This window comes from Notolabrus celidotus, chromosome 7 (genome assembly GCF_009762535.1).
Source record: "Notolabrus celidotus isolate fNotCel1 chromosome 7, fNotCel1.pri, whole genome shotgun sequence".
In the NCBI taxonomy this organism is placed as follows: Eukaryota; Metazoa; Chordata; class Actinopteri; order Labriformes; family Labridae; genus Notolabrus; species Notolabrus celidotus.
The window spans coordinates 23,642,028-23,658,970 of record NC_048278.1 but is presented as its reverse complement, the minus strand read 5'-3'; the positions used below and the strand labels follow the sequence as shown (position 1 = coordinate 23,658,970).

General features: G+C 40.2%; 1 protein-coding gene across 1 annotated transcript; it reads left to right on the top strand.

The window, feature by feature from the left end:
* Positions 1-1,170: 1,170 nt before the first annotated feature.
* arhgef38 (Rho guanine nucleotide exchange factor (GEF) 38) lies at positions 1,171-16,877 on the top strand. Its single transcript, XM_034687344.1, is given in 23 exon segments — positions 1,171-1,487; positions 6,367-6,551; positions 6,935-7,052; positions 7,141-7,288; positions 7,414-7,431; positions 7,625-7,662; positions 7,665-7,738; positions 7,741-7,824; positions 9,745-9,789; positions 9,791-9,860; positions 9,863-9,879; positions 10,066-10,135; positions 10,138-10,169; positions 10,265-10,384; positions 11,091-11,136; positions 11,271-11,351; positions 11,354-11,511; positions 11,513-11,597; positions 11,600-11,625; positions 11,721-11,858; positions 12,469-12,670; positions 15,079-15,371; positions 16,199-16,877. Coding segments are annotated over 23 exon segments (2,448 nt in total). The 5' UTR covers positions 1,171-1,270; the 3' UTR covers positions 16,382-16,877.
* The last annotated feature ends 66 nt before the right edge of the window (positions 16,878-16,943 follow it).

The window sequence follows — 16,943 nt, the reverse complement described above, 5'->3', positions numbered from 1 at the left end:
ATATACAGTCTCATGACCTGATGAAACCGAGTCACGAGCTGTTGTATGTTTGCCTCCAGTCTAATGGAAGTAAACAGGTGTGGTATAAGGACACTGCACAGTGATCTAAAAACACATAGGAGCCCTCATTACCTGCGGTTCAATGGGGAGGAAATGCATCCATTCATTGTTCTGACAGGAGACGCAGTATCTGGTTGCTATGACCAGAAATCATTGAAGTGTGTTGATGAATTACCTGCCGAACCAGATTCAGTGTGAAGTTGTGGGTTGGTTCAGGAAATGATACATTTTTGTTGTCCAGGAAATACACAGTGAATGAATCTGGAATCAGATTTCTATTATTTGAAAAAGCAAACACGGTTGTCTCAGAAACAATATCCTGATAAAGTCATAGTGGAAGCACAGAGTGGGAATTCAACTTGAAAAGAGTCCTTGAACCCTACTGATTTAGAATTTTGACCAGAATATAAGAAAATGTAGCGCTAAGGCAACAGACCAACCGTGCATTTAGATTTTCTGTCATCCACTTTATTTATTCCCAAGTTTTATCAATCTAGCTATGTACTGTATTTAAACATGGATCTGCTGTTTACAACATGACCTGTAGAGGTTTGCTTTGGTTTCAGTCATTCTCAAACAAGTCAACAAATATAAAGCCAACTGTATTGTGTTGGCTTTATATTTACAGCACCAGAGTAATTTACCATAAATACTTCCCTGTTAATATTTTCCACTCTCTTACAGTCTCATGTATTTTAGTCTCATAACATTTCGTTTTAGTGAATAGCAAGGCAAGTTTATCTATAAAGCATCATCATACAAAAACAATTGAAAGTCCTTTACAGAGTTAAAAACAAAACAAAAACCAGAACAACAAAAACATACAGTAAACAATTCAAACCTTTTATAAGCATTACACATTTTAATGCGGCCAGTTGTGTTTTATGTTTGAATGCAAAATACCTTTTAGCTTTCATTGTTAATACTTAATCCAGTCATATAATGAAAGTGCATCTCATACTTTCTCCCCTTGGAGAAGTTGTAGAAGGTTAGCAGAGCAGTAGAGAGGTGTGTCCACACAGCTCTCATGACAGGTACACATGGGGAGGGGCTAGATTACTGAGCTGGCAGTCAGTGCACAGTGAACATTACACCTGTTGCACTTCCCAGGCTCTCTCTCTGCTTCTCTCTCCCTCTTCCTGTCCCTCTCTCTTCCCCTTCTCTTTCCCCTCGACCGGCCTGAAAACACTTGAGAACTGACGGTCTCGCCATGGATCCAAACGAGGCCTGCGGGAGTGAGAAGGAGAAGGAAAAAGAAAAGGAGAAAGTGATAAAGAGGAGGAACCGACCTGTGTTCCTCAGGTACCTGGAGAGGAGGAGGACAGACACTATTGTAGCCGATGAAATGGCCAAAGGTGACATCAACCTGGGGACACTGGTCAGGAGGAGTCAGTCTGACAAGACGGAGTACAGCGCTAAACTTAAAGGTACACCTGACAGATAATGACCTCCCCTGGGGTCAAAAACTATGGCAACAATTTACACACACGTGAGACTACACTCAGTCTGCAAAACTCTCTCAACTAGTTGATTGCAAACTTGTTAACAACACAATATCTGTGGGAACTTTAAACCAATGTCTAGTTGAGATGGACTGTAAATGCACAATTAAAGCCTTGAGAGCAAACATTGAACACACTTAACATACTTACATATACAGAGTATGCACGGCTCTATAGCTCTGGATACTGGGCACCTGTTGTGTTACTATGTGTTGAGCAGGAGATACTCCCAAAGGGATGAAGCCACATATGCAAACTGTGCTCCAAACTCTGGCACAGAGGAGTGGCTTTGCAGTGTTCCAGACCAGCTTGTAAACAAGAGCTGAACATCATGGAAAAGTAAATTACAATTCAACTATTTAATTTCAGAGATACCAGTCAGTTATTTATTACAGTTTGTATCATGTTGGATCTAACTTTTAGAATTAGGCCAGATTGCATTGTTTGACCCAGAAAGGAAGGAGGCAGTCAAAAGATGTGACTCGTGTTTAAAGAAACAAATCCTTAATCCAGCTTTGTGTTGCCTCATCAATACAGCTGACTTAGTCTTTTCACACACACGTCATAATTCAGAAAAATGGCCTTACCTGTCTTTAGAGTGCCGTCAGTGACTGGGAATGCTGCACTTCAGGCAAAATGACTTACATCACCATGTAAGCAGGGGAAACTATTTTAGATTAGAGAAGTATGAAGGAGTTCCTGTGCCACTGTTTCCCTGACTGTGAACGTGGCACATGATCTGGACAAAGTCATGAGTGGCACCTTGTTTAGAATAACAAGTAAAGCCTACTTTACTTTGCACTGATAGCTTTCACACTCACTGACACAGACGCACTTGCCATATCAGCAGCTGATCTGTTACCTGAAATAGAGGACACTCTCCACACCTTTGTATTGTCTGTTTTCTTGACCAGCCTGCATCATGGCAGGCAGGGTTGTCGAAAAAAAACACTGCTGTGTTTTCAGTAAACCAACCCCCCCCCCCTTCCCTCCACCCTGTTGGACTTCAGTCTCACACCTGACTCACAGTATGCATATTTACAGTGGTATTACCATTGCAAATATTGACAGAAACGATGACTTCACCGAAAGAGGAAACATGTGAGCTGCTGCTCGACCATCAGTTCTCATCTGCTTGTCAGACAGGTTGGTCAAGCTACACCGAGGCAACGTGACATCATTTAGTGTAATTATTCACAGTGGATACATTAAATAATTCTGACAATTATCAACCAGCACTAAACTCTAATCAAGGGGCAGTAGTGAAGAAAATATTATCTTTGTTCAGCTTTTAAGCATGTAGGGACAAGAAACTTCAATGTGGGTAACAGTATGCTGTTTAAAGACTAAATTATCAACTTCCAATTAGTATATTATGGTTTAACAAAAATCAAACACTATGTAAACTAGATACAATAAAAGATTACAGCCCTCTTAAATGGAAATACATTCATGTAAGATTTTTTTCTAACTCTCAGGCACTTTCACTCTGTAAAACCCCACTGTGCACTTTGCTGTGCAGGAGAGACAAACGTGTCATTTTTCTTCAATGCGATACATGATACACCGTGCCTTGTATTCAGACGGTCTTCTGTTGGATCACTTTCAGTGAGCTGCCACAGTGAAAAGCCCTGTATCCACTTTCATGGGAACTCCTGTGCTGGCAACCAGACCTCACCATATATAACACTGGCAGGAATTAGACAGCACAGCTTAAATCAGCTTTTTATCAGCTTTCTTTTTTTTTTTAGCAGGTCTATGGTAAGGCATCTTAAGGAGTTTTGAATGGGACACATTTCAGATAGAATTATACTTGCTTTTCCTAGATATTTCCCATCATAATTTTTTAGCTTGCTTTACATTGAGAAAACACTGGATTAAAAGGTGACATTAAATGAAAGGTGCTTAAAGAAAGCAAGTTTTTAATGTGCCTCACTTGATCTCTCATTACGGTTTCAGAACATTTTTAGGGTCTCTATTGACACTGACAGACATGAGACCCTTCATGGTGCTGTTGAAGCATGAACATCATACTTCTTTAAATAGCATTAACATCATTTAAAGACTACTTCAGATGCACCTATAGGGAAAATGTAAGTGGATCTATTCCAGAGCTTCATCCGACTCAATCAACAGATAACCATATTGTTTTCTTTTAGTATCACCAGGCATTCACAGGATTATTAATAACGATGAGGGAAAAGGCTTTGGATGACACAGTTCAGCATCATGTCATTGAAAAAAAAAGTTTAACAAAGTTTTACTTGTTACCACTGAAGAATTTGATTTCAGGTGCAAGTGACTGCTAAAGTCATCTGTGAAATATTTCCAAATGTTCCGAGCAAGCCAAGTCAAGTGAACTCTTTTATATAACACACTGAAAAACAATAGAAGGTTGGCCCCCAATAAAGTAAAAAGATTCAGCAAAAAAACCCCAATAATACACGAGCAGATACAAATAAAAGTGGGTGTGGAGCAGAGTAAAGCAGCTTCACCTGATGGTCAGGTATAAAAAGGTGATCAGCTCACAGAAAAAGGAGGACAAAACTCGGCCAATGTTACAATCATGCATTCCAGCTAAACACATCCTTACTTGAAATTAAATCTATCCCTGTGAGGCGTGTAATGCTGCTTGTTTTGTGAGCTTTTCAAAGGCAGTAATTCACTTTTGCAGGTGTTAAATGAATTATTATTTCTAATGAAAAAAAAATCAGGTATAACTGTAAGTAGTGTTGCAAATGGAAAATAATCAGATCCACTTTGGAGTCAGCCATGTGTGAACACAATCTGCACAATGCTCGCATTGATGAGACAGTAACGTACACTGGCTTGAAACACATGACCAGCAGTGCTCAGGTAAAGCAAAAGGCAGTTGCTAGTCACTCTATCTTTCCCTTTCTATGGGAGCATTCAAACCATGTCTGTCATCCCCATCGCCTCCAATGAAAATAGAAATATACTTCCTTAATGAAATGAAAAGAAGAAAGGAGAATGTTAATACACCTGTCCTATTTGACATTGAAAGTCTTTTACTTCTTGCCTGTTTTACTATTGAGTCAAAATCTAAATGTAAAAAGAACATTACCAGCTATAGTAAAAGGACGTGTTTAGACTAATCTTTACCTGGATAACTACCTGCATGCTGCCTTAGGTGCAACTTGATATGCTGTAAAGACTGGTCTGTTAATATTCTGTACACTTGGACTCAAATGAACTTAATCTTGTTTACATGCTACGTGTGAGCTCATGTGTTAAATTACAGGCTGAATCAGCCTGTATGTATGTGCATGCATGAACGTTGAGTGTGTATCCCTGTGTGAACCTGTGTGACAGAAAGTGATGTCGTATGTGTGTTTATCATTATGTGTCGGTCCCCACACATGCACACACATACATCAGCCACACACGCCTAGTCTGAGCAGATGGAATGCCTGAGCACGCTGAAGCATTACATCAGCGGCCACGATTAGTTCCGTAACCTGACACGGGCCCTCGCAGCTCTCTGCTCCTCATATCCCCACCCTCCTCCTCAGAGAAGGAAGTGGTGTGTAGCGTCGATTAGGCAGCGAGGAAGCATCCCTCTTCCCTGAACAGACACTCCTGCCTGCCATGCAAAGCACAGAGCAGCCACAGACTGATTAGGCAGCAGAGCAATAAAAGAGAGAGAGGAGCGAGCCTGACTGGCATGTTAAGTGAGGCCTTTTGGCGCTCGAGTCAAAATAATTAGATCACCATGAAATACAGTGATCTAAAAGGCTGCTCAGGCATCAAGTGGATATGTTAGGAAAGATGTAGGATTTTTCCAAGCATGTAGAAGCCCATAGGGCTTGGATGTTTACCAGCATTTCAGCAAGTGTACATATGCCCAAGATGGCCTTAATGTTTTGGCAATAACATATATTTAAATTGCACAGTTTGAGCAAATGAAGGTGCGCTGAAATCATTATTAGTTTCCTATGTCCTTGTAAAACCGTTATGTTTCATTAAAGCTCCCATGAGGAGTTTCTAGCTGGTTATGGAACAAAAAAGTAAACAAGGATATCAACAACACAATTGACAATTTTGTCTTGTAATTTGAGATACCTGTAACCACAGTGAGGGGGTAGGGGTCAGACAAGATGATTTGAAGTATGCTAGGTTAACAGGTTTTTAGGGCCTGTGCACCGACATTGTCGGCAAAGGCCCCTCTTGAAACCCAAGGAATTATTATTATTATATTATTTCTTTCTCCTGACTTTTTTTTTACCCCAAATTATTGACCTTTTTAATCTGGCTTTTAACTTGGAGTAATTTCCTTTTAGCCCTCGTCTGCATTATTACTTTTATGACCATTGTTTTAACATTAATTTATATTTATTTTATTTTATTCTATCTTATTCTATCTATTTCTTTTTTAATTATTTTTTAAAATGTATTTATCTGGTACTTATTTGATTTATTTTAATTGATTGATTTTATTTTAATTGATTTCATTTTCATTTTTATTTTATATCACAATCCTTTACCTTGTTTTAGTCTTGTATTATTTGTCTATTGCTGTTGTTTTCTGTCTCGGTTTTTTGTGAAGCACTTTGGGCTGCATGTTTTAATGTATGAAAGGTGCTATATAGATAAAAATGAGTTGAGTTGAGTACTGCTTTGTCCACAGGGGGTGCCAAAACTGACATAAACAGAAAGTCCCTCAGAGGAGTTTTAAGCTAGAAGCTGTGACTGCCTCAGTGCATGAGATGATGACCAGCCACCTAACGATCACATCTGAGCTCATCTTACAATATTCTTATTATGCCATCTTTTTTTTATTTAGAGAAAATGACAGCACACGACTTGTCCACCCCGCCCTCGCCAGCTCTGGACCCAGAGGAGGTCCGTTTGAGGAAGATGAACCGCAGGGAAAAGGTTATTCAGGAGCTTGTGCAGACTGAAAAGGACTACCTCCTAGACCTGGAGCTGTGCATCAGAGAGGTTGTCCAGCCTCTACGGAATGTGCAGGTAAATCATTTTCAGGATCCACTATGAACTCTCTGGCTGGCTAAGTATGGTATTAGTTGAATGATTTCTCAGTCTATTAATGTTACAACAGCAAAAGGAATCAGCTACTGTACATTTTCAGAAGAGTCTCCAGTCCAATTTGGTTCATATTTACCAACTTCACATTGTCATCCTTACCCAGATCTTGTCCTTGATTATAATATTTAAATACAAGCCAGCCAAGGAGTGACTGTATATAAATAATATATTATTGTTTTTTTGTTAATTAATGGAGGTTCTAATTTATTGATATTTTTAAGAAACTCTCAACAGCTGTTTTAAGTTTGCATCAGAAATATCAAATCAATCATTTTAAAGTACATTCTTTACTTGTCTTTTGTTAGGCTGTGGATGTAGACAGGATGTTCACCAACATGGAGACTGTGTGTGAGGTATCTGCATCGCTCCTTCACAGACTACACGAGGCCATGGCTGACCCTGATCCAGAGGCAGTTGTTATAGGTAATGCCATTGTAACTTAAGTTTATTATTATTAGTTGTTGACTTTCAAAGTATAACCAAAGATTTCTACCCTCTTTCCTATCTATAGGAGATGTATTTATCCAAGCCAAGGCAGCTTTAGAAGATGTGTATAAGATTTACTGTTACCACCATGATGATGCTAACTCGTCACTCAAATCCTATGAGAAAGAAGAAGAAATAAAGCAGCATTTCACCACCTGTGTATTAGCTCTGAAGTAAGTCTAGTTACTTCCTTTGAAATGATTTATAAGTTATAACTTCCCTGATATTCTTAACTATATGATTTTTTCTTGTCAATATGATAACAGTGATATAATTTCTTTTGTTTCTCCAATTACAGGAAAATCTATGACCAAGAGTGAGTAACCTTTAATTTGCTCCCTTAAAATTTTGTAAGATATTTCAAATAAATTAACCATCACAAATACACTCTCATTGTTTTCTGATTCCAGTATTTTTGTAGGAGTTTCTAATGTCACACATTCACTAGATATGTAATCTAATGGGCATAGCATGTGAATGTTGACCGCTGTTGTATTTTTATTTTCCAGAGGGAAACCAAACTTGCTGGACATGGGTTCACTGATCATCAACCTGTCCAGAGGATCATGAAGTACCCACTCCTCCTCAGAGAGCTCTGGCAGGCCACACCCGAGAACCACCCTGGACAATCCAGCCACTGCAGGAGGCATTCACCGCTGCCAAGATCATCAATGTCAACATCAATGAGTTCAAGAGGCGCAAGATATAGGTGAGATTTCGTTCATTTGCACTGGCACGTGATGCAGTAGCAGCGTTGAGAAAGTTAGTGGAGCTGGATTGTTTGTAGACAGTGCTGAGGTTGACTGATGAAACACTAGTCTTGCTCTTAATTCAAATAAACATGTGGCAGAGTAGTGGGTGGACAATTGAAATAAGGAGTATCAGCATGATTCTTTATCCATAAAATGAGTAAAGAGTGGTTCGGAGTTTGCAAAGGAGAAAGCAATTAGATGCAAAATTAATGAATGAATAGGGTAAATAAAATGACCGTATTTGCTAAGGCTTTTAGATACTGACTCACTGGTAGAACTGAAACATAATACGTTTGGGACCTACATCTAAATAACACTTTGACATAAACTGTTTTTATTCATCTGGCTTTGGCCAATTCAACTGACCACAGGAGTCCAAGTTTCAATACTATGTGTGGACAGTTTGGAATGACCAGTGATTTTGGCATTCAGATATGCATTGCCATTACCATCAACTCTGACAAGACAAAGCTTACAAGTACAACATATTACCATCCTCCCTACCCTCTCAGGGATGGAGAGAATCCATTCATTGCATTACTTTTATTATTCTTCGCCCACACTCCGGCAACTTCTTTACACAGCAACACCTTTATGGTAGAGTCACTTTCAAACCAACAGCCCTGACACACCACGTCTATCCATCACACCACTGTGCTTCAAGAAGTTCTACTTTTGGAGGGATATATTTAATTCCTGTATTCTAAAGCATAAGCTTAGCTTGACACAGAAAGGCCCCAGCCTGGATTTCAACCTGGACCTCTTTCTGTGAAGCAGCAGTGCTAATCACAATACTCACATGCTCCCTTGTACTCCCCACGTGTTAGGGTTATTCAACCCTCCAGTTCAGTCTGATAGTTCAAATTCATGTGTCACCGTCCAGTGGGAGAAGGAAAGACAAAACTCTTGCTCAACACTGAAAGGCCCAGGCTTTGATTCAAACCTTTACCCCTTCTTGCTCTCAGGGAGCTGTGCTAACCTTTACACTATCTTGTCTGTGCTTGCTACTCCTGAATGATGTGCTTTTCTGTTTGTTGTGGTTGTTTAACAATCACAGTCCACTGAGAGAAAGCTAGAACAATCTATCTCCACACAGGAAGGCCCTGACTTGGATTTGAACCCTGAAGCCTTTAGCTGCGAGGCAGCAGTGCTTCACACCCTACTAACGTGCAGCCTGTCAGTCAAGACATTTATATTCATAGAGAAGTCAAACTACAGTTGTAAAATGCTTACTTGTCAGTTTTTTTTTTTTTTACTTTCCAGTGAATTCTAGAAGGTCAAAATCCTGACCCAGCGTCCAATAAGAGAACGACAGAGAACTTTAGCTCTTAACTCAATAAGTTAATGGATAAAGTGACAGATGTGCTACCACAGGCTGAAATCGAAGCAGCATGTTACAATAATTTGACACAATTGACACAAGGGACGGCATCGAGTCCACTGAGCTATGGTCCTGCTCTACCTTGAGGGGAGTGTTTGGATTAGTATTTATTGCTGTACTGCATAACTTTAAGTTAGATGCTTATTTTTACGATCAACTAATATTTTGCACATCAGCATATGTACAAGAACATGTAGACTATTACAGTAAGATTGAATAGTTAGTTAAACTATGTTTGTTTGTATGTATCCTCCATAGTCAGTCTCACTTTAACCCCCACTTAAACACCCATGTCCCTTCGAGGAGATGCAGCATTTTTCCAGGGGCATTAATGCTTTGTCATAACGCCGTCCTGCTGCCAATGCAGACAGATCAATGAGAACAGAGCAGGTTGCTTGTGGGTTATACTCTGTGCTGCCTATGTCACAATGATTCAAGGGTAACTCTCCCCATTTGGTTCCACATTCTTACTCTTTTACTTGTTTTTTACTCTTAGTTATGAAGTAACAAGCGAGTGGAGGATGAAGGCTTTCTGAGGGGCAAAACTACACAAGTTCAACATCCATTCCATCCGGAAAAAGGGCGACAGGTTTGCTGGGTATCTCAAGATCCTCCAGGAGTTGAACCACAGGTAAATCAATGAAGTAATTATAGAAAATACAAGGAAAAAAGACTTAGGTCGTATGTTGTCCAAATGTAGAACTGTTGATATGCAGATCTTTGTGGTTTTGAAAGTAGAGAAACAAAAATTAAAGGAAAGGCATAACTGGCACTTAGCTTTCATTTCTGCAGAATAAGCAAACTCCTCTTTCTGTAGGTGAGAGATGAAGTTTTTGATAGAGAAGAGAAGCTCTTCAGGAGTCTGGAGAAAGCAGTCCGGCAGCTGGTCAAAATGTTCAATGTTACCTGCAACAGATTCAGGTACGTACATATTACTTCTTTATTCTAAAATAAGACTGTATGTGTTTTCAGGGTTTGAAATATTTAATGAGACTTTTTCTTCTTTCCTTTCTCAGGAGATGGTGCCTTTCGCTGCTCAGAATGTGCAAGACATGGAGAATATCATCAAAGATCCAAACAAAAATGGCACTAACGGCTCAACACACAACAATGGAAATGACCCTTATAAGCACTGTGTAAGAATTGCTGTTTTTTACTTCCCTGATGTCATGACTTACCTATGACTTGTTTTAGAGAGCAGCTTCTACCTCTTCCATAATTCTTCTGCATTTGTGCGTGTCCTTGCTTTGCGGTATTGTTCCTGCATGACCTCATATTCACCCTCCAAACATGAGTCACCCATCACTTTACTGGAACTTTCTTGCCCTCTGTCCATTATATTAATCCTCTTCTTCTGTGCCTTTAACCTTCCTGCTAAGTCCTTCAACACTGCTACCCTTTCCTACTCTCCTTTCTCCATGGATCCACTGTTTCCCGCTCTGAAACAGCTTCGAAGACCAAACAGCTTTGAAAAACAAGTCTTTGAATAGCATCTTTCACAGCAGCAATTGTTTCACAAGCTTAACAAAATAAGTGTGGACACAAATGCACATGTTCTCTATAAAAGAAAAATGGGACAGACATTATTTGCATGAAATAATTTGCATTTGCCTGTTATAATCAAAACCTGGACAGTGTAAGCAACAGATGGACGTCTTTCCACTTAATGTATTTGTACTGCCAATTACATGCTTTTGCACTTTGATAGTAGAAAATAGCAAAAATCCGTTGTGTTTGCTGAAGGCTTTTCTTAGCCCAACTATATCATTACTCTCATTTGTTTGCATGTAAATTAAGCTGCAGCAGCTCTGTTGTTTTGATTCTTTTGTTTTTAACTTTAAGTTATACTTCTACTCTTCTTCCAACCGAGAAATTGGAAAGATAACACGTAATTGTAATTTATTTATATAGGATAGGATTTAAACCATCTTATTAAAACCCAATATAATCGTTAAAAGTGCTTGTGTGGCTAAGTGGAAATCTACTATTCATCATCTGCCCTCTGTTGATGCCTTCTCTCAGAAAGACGTATGGAGCGCCTGGTCCTCGCCCCCCTCCTCTCCCTGCAGGGCATGTTCACAGCCCCACAAAAGCTCATCCAGAAGCGTATGACAAACTGCTGGATTACTGCAGCCGCTTGGAACGCTCCTCTTCTTTCTCATCCTCTCATCCCTCTCCTTCACCGGTGTCAGAGGACCCGGCTGGTCCCGCCAGGAGGGACTATGAAGCTCTTAATGCCTTGCTGGTGGAGGAGTTGCAGAGGGTTCAACATGGCCGCCCATACTATCCTCACTAACTGTGTGTTGTACTTTGTGGCACTACTCAGAGGGCTGATGGATAGAATACTACTGGTGCCCCATCTGCACACCAGCTACCAGTGAGCATCCAAGACATAAAACACATTGTTAGACACAGGCTATTTATAGTCTTTTTGATATTGAAACTAAAAAGGCTCTATTTTTACCTCTCCAGGTTCCTTTGTCAAACATTGCTGAAGTGCAGAACAGCATCATGGAGGAGCTGAACAACCTGGCTTTTGTCAAGGATAATGTGCAGAAGCTAATGGAGCGAAAAGTCAGCTTTGAGAGACAACGTGACAAGGAAACAACGGTAAGAATTTGGAAATAATCTAGAACATAGGGGTCATATCTATCAGTTCAGTAACAGGTTTACAGTACAGGACTTCATTGGGAGGGGTGTACTTTTTTAAAATTTGCGAAATAGAGCGCTAACATCAGTGGACAGCTTCTACTGCCAATAAACTTAAAAACATTAAATAAAATGATCATGACTAAATTGCAAATTATAGCCAGGAATCTGTGCTATTCAGATACCAGATCAGTTGTTGTTAATGCAGATCAATACAAATTCCTGTATATTCCTCTGTCTTTCAAAAAGTGGTGAACTAATTTGAAGCCATCAATGAGCAGCTATGAATCTTATCAAAGGCAGAGACAGAAAGCAGCTTCATGCTGTGATTAACTGCAAGACCTAGTAACCCAAAGCTGCATCAGTTACCTACTCCCTAAAGGTTACATATCTGTGTGTGCCTGTGTAGGTGTACACATGTGCAAACACCTGTACATGTATAAGTGTGCTCAGCCATGTAAATAGATCCACTTGAACTCATACTCCCCCTGTGCAAAGATAACTCCATACCCACACACCAGACCCACTTCAAACATACCACCAACATACTTTGTGCTGTGCCGTCTTGCAGGTGCCAGAGGTGCAGCATCAAACCGAGGAGCAGCGTGCCCGGCTGCTGGCTGAACACCCACTGAGCCGCATTTACCAGCTGAAGAGGAAGTGTAATGGCTGCCAGGAGCAGGACCTCAGCCTGCTGGAGGGGGAGCTGGTGGCCCTGTTGGAGGACACAGACCCACTGGGCAGCAGCAGCCGCTGGCTGGTTCACACAGGAGGCAAGTGTGTGCATGACGCATTGTGTTAGTCAGACACACAAGGTGAATTAAGTTATCACATTAGCTCATCTGCAGGTAAAGTGCTCCTTTTGTACACATTCCTCTGTGAATACACCTGAATCTATTAGACAGCTCAGACTGTGTTGACGCACCAAACTTTACTTTCTGACACCGACAAGTCAGCACACAAAATCAGTCCCAGGAGCTCCTGTGATGTCATGGTTGCTGGTACCTCTTTGCCTGCCTCTTGAGATGGTTGCCTCACAACAGGGCCAACATAGCTTGTCTCCATCTCCCCTCCACATCTCGTAGAGGCACCTGAGATCTCGATGTCTCGTTTGGAACAAACCACTGCACGCTGTTAGCGGTGTTACTTAGAGTACAAAGCTTCTCCCTATGGGTATTGGGAAACAAGGACGTAGAGACGCCGCATTCTTGCACACCTCTCTGTAGTCTGCAATAACAAGTTCTGTTTTTACGAGCTCTAGAAAAAAAAAAGTGTGTGTGTTTCTTGGTGTGAAGTACATTCTTCACAGACTTGTCTTTTCCTCTGGGATTACAAGCATTCCCAGGAAGTTGTTGTTCATTCTGCAGTTGATATCAACACTATGAATATGCTTGGCTCATATTTACTCATTCCTCAGTTCGCTCCCTTGATTTGAGATTGTGAAAAGAAATGCTCTAGCTCATGGTTGCAGCCCCACAGTGCAAGACACACACTCCCATGTAATGAAAACTCATTCAAATCACAGAAACAATGCTTTTTAACTTTTATGAAGCTGCTTTGTGAGTACACTAGACATTTAAAGGAACAGTTTACTCTGATCAAATGGTTGTCCACTATGTTTTATGTCTTTAACTGACACGTGTCTCCTCAGAGGATGTACAAATGGAATTTCAATTATAGTTCTTAAATTATCATTGAATGCACTTGACTAACTCAATGTTCTGGTTACTCTTGGCCTCCCAATTACCTCACTAAGCTTTTCATGGGAGTAATTCTTCGACAAATACTTCATGGCAGCTGTGTTGACTTTTTCCTGTATTTTGCAAATGTTTTAAGGTGCACAACAGGGGCATGCTCAAAGGGCTGGGCAGGGGTGGCATGAACCCCATTTGAAATCTGATAGGCCACCCCAAAATCCCAAACTATATTGTACTGTGGCTGGTGCAGGTGGAGAAAGCTAGCGGTCTTAGCAGTTTGCAATCAACCCAAGATAGCGAGGTAGCATCAGAGAGCTTAAAGATGACAGAGTGGGGTTCTCCTCGCTGCAGTTCATTTTGCAGAACTTAGCAGTCGACCTTACAATGCCAGGTCACCACAGCGCTATATTCATTAATCATACAGGAGAAATAGAAAATAGACACAGCTTACACTAACTCGTCACTAAATGAGAGTCCTCTCTAGGTAGGAATGTAACATTAACTGGGGTCTCAGAGAGTATCAAGTTGTCTGTATGATGAAACCAAAACAGAAAGGTGGCACCACCTTGTGGTGCTACCTGGTACTGCAACAGTATTACAACAACTAGATAGATAGATAGATAGATCTTTATTTGTCCTTAATAGGAGATTTGTTGCCACCGTCTGTACAGGAATACATGTATGAACACAATAAACAATAAACATCCACCCAGCCTCACAGCAATGCCACATATATACACACCGGACACATATGAACAAACTGGACACATATAAAACACACAGAACACACACTGAACACATATGAACACACTGGACACATATATGCACACCGAACACATATAAACACACCGGACACATTACAGTGGCATTCTATTTAGTGGCATTCTAACTAGACAACAACTAGTAGCTTCTTTGCATTTAAATATAGCACTTTTTTTTTGCTCATACTTTAAATTGCAGAAAAATACTTCACTCAACATTTTGGTATCAAAATGTTGCAAATAAATGTAGTTGGGGTGGGCAGGTGTTCACATGCAATTTTTTAACTACTATAAATTGTGACTTTGGACAAGCATCTTCTTTTTTAATCCTTGAATTAGAAAATTATATGTCACCACTCTGTTGTGCTACTTTTTAAAGTTAAAAAATCATACATAGGAACACAAGATCTGCATTATGCTTTAATGTTAGTAGTGCAAGTAGATTAGCAAAGACAGAAATGGTTAATAAATGCTGTTCATTGATCGCTCCGGTTGAGGCACCTAATTTAAAAAGTCTGGACATGCCCCTGAACCACAAACCGTGTGACATTCACATCTATTATAATTGGATATAGGCATCAACATACACATCTTAATACATACTGAAGTTATCTGGATGGCTCAACTAAAAAGTGAGAATTTTTAAGTTCACTTTATTAGAACTAACCCTTGACAGTTGATTCAGTCAGGCATCCTCACAGACTGTCCCTCTGTCGCATTTAGGTGAACAGGGCTATGTCTACTCCACATTCCTGAAGCAGTACAACCCTCTAAGGGACTCCATGCGGGCGGGCCAGATGGTCAAAGACCAGCAGCAGCAGCAGCAGCAGCCACAGCCTGTCATGGTGGATGAGGACTTTGACGACATCAGCCTGTTTGTGTCGGGCAGTGGCAGCAGCAGCCTGCGCAGCTTCAACCTCAACACCACCGACAGCAGCTCAACCAACTCGGGCTTACAGGGGGAGTCAGAGAGCCCTGGAGAAGTGGAGGAGTCAGTGGACGGGGATGTTGAGCAGGTGTGTGTGTGTGTTGTGGACTTTATGTGCTGTATAGCACCAGATGGGCAATTTAAATATGCTGCATTGTTAGGATTAAGAGAAAAGCAGAGAAGAATGTAAACCAGTCTTGGTTGGCAGCTTTGGAACAGTAAAGGTCAAGAAGGTTTTTCTAAATACATGCCATTAACCCTTTAAAGCAACTTAAAATGAACCAATAAGTGAAGTCTTAAAAAACAAAAATGACAAAACATGGACATAGCAATCCATGCACCTTACCTACCACAAACGTTCCTTATCACTTGAGAAACCCAGTGTCAAATAAACAGGGTGGTTTCTATGGCAGGACAGTAAAACTGAGGTGTGGAGTCATATAGACTTGATGAGCAGAAGCTCAGCAGCCAGTCCTAAAAGCTTTAAAGTGTCTTAGTATGGCTTGCTTTGCACTTCAATTCAGTCAATAACATTACTAGATGTAGGAGTAATAACACTCATTGCTTTTTGTCATCACGACTCACCAGTTTAGCTCTGATCCACATCAAAACATGAAAGTGTCTTAAGATATAAAATGCTAGGACAATAGATTTTAACCAATGAAAATCAAGATATTGTTGACTTCCTGTATATTTGGAAAGCTGATAAACACTGCCACCTACTGGACTCATGGGAGGGTACATTATGACACATGGTATACGTTGAAGTTTGCCATTAACTAAATGTTGATGATAAAGTCAGTAATGTTGCTCAGTCTGCATCCTCACACAAAACAAATAAGTATACTATTCCTATCCGTATTTCAGGATTATTATTGCTTCCTTGATAACATCTATTTTTGTCACTCTCCACAGTTCTACGCCGTTTATGCATTTCAAGCACGCTGTGACCAGGAGCTGACCTTACAAGAGTACCAGCATGTCCGCATCCTCCAGTTCTCTGACCTGGGAGGCAACAAGGATTGGTGGTTAGCCGAGGCTAATGGACAGAAGGGATACGTCCCGGCCAACTACCTGGGCAGGATGTCCTATGCATAAATATCTTATCATAGGAGATTCAGACAAACAAACCAAGAACACTCACAAAAGCACTTTGTGAAATTTCAAACATAACCCACTAACTCTGTAATTGAAGTTATCCTGACTGCAGCGCATCACATTTCTGCTAACTTGCACTAAGGAATGTTGTCAGTTGTCTCATACCGAAAGTGTTGTATCTGCTTTGTCTTCAGACATTACGGCTAAACCAATGAGACTCATTTATCTGTGATGAAGAGAAATACTTGTAGTAAAAAAACAGGGCACTGTGCTGAGCACTTTTGTACTTCAGTGTTGTTCATGTCGAAAATGAAGTGATGTATTCATGAATGTATGTAATGTATTGAAGTTAATTTTATACGTGAAGTGATTTACAGAAGAAGAAATGTTACATATGAAATAATTAATACATGAAGTATAATGTCTTATTGTAAATGTGAAATGAAGAAATCTGTCATTTACATATATATTGTCACAAATAAACCTTATCCAAGATCTACCCTCAGTTTGTCTGCAAAAAATAAGGATATTTTTTCAATATCACAACTTGCTACAAAGTCAC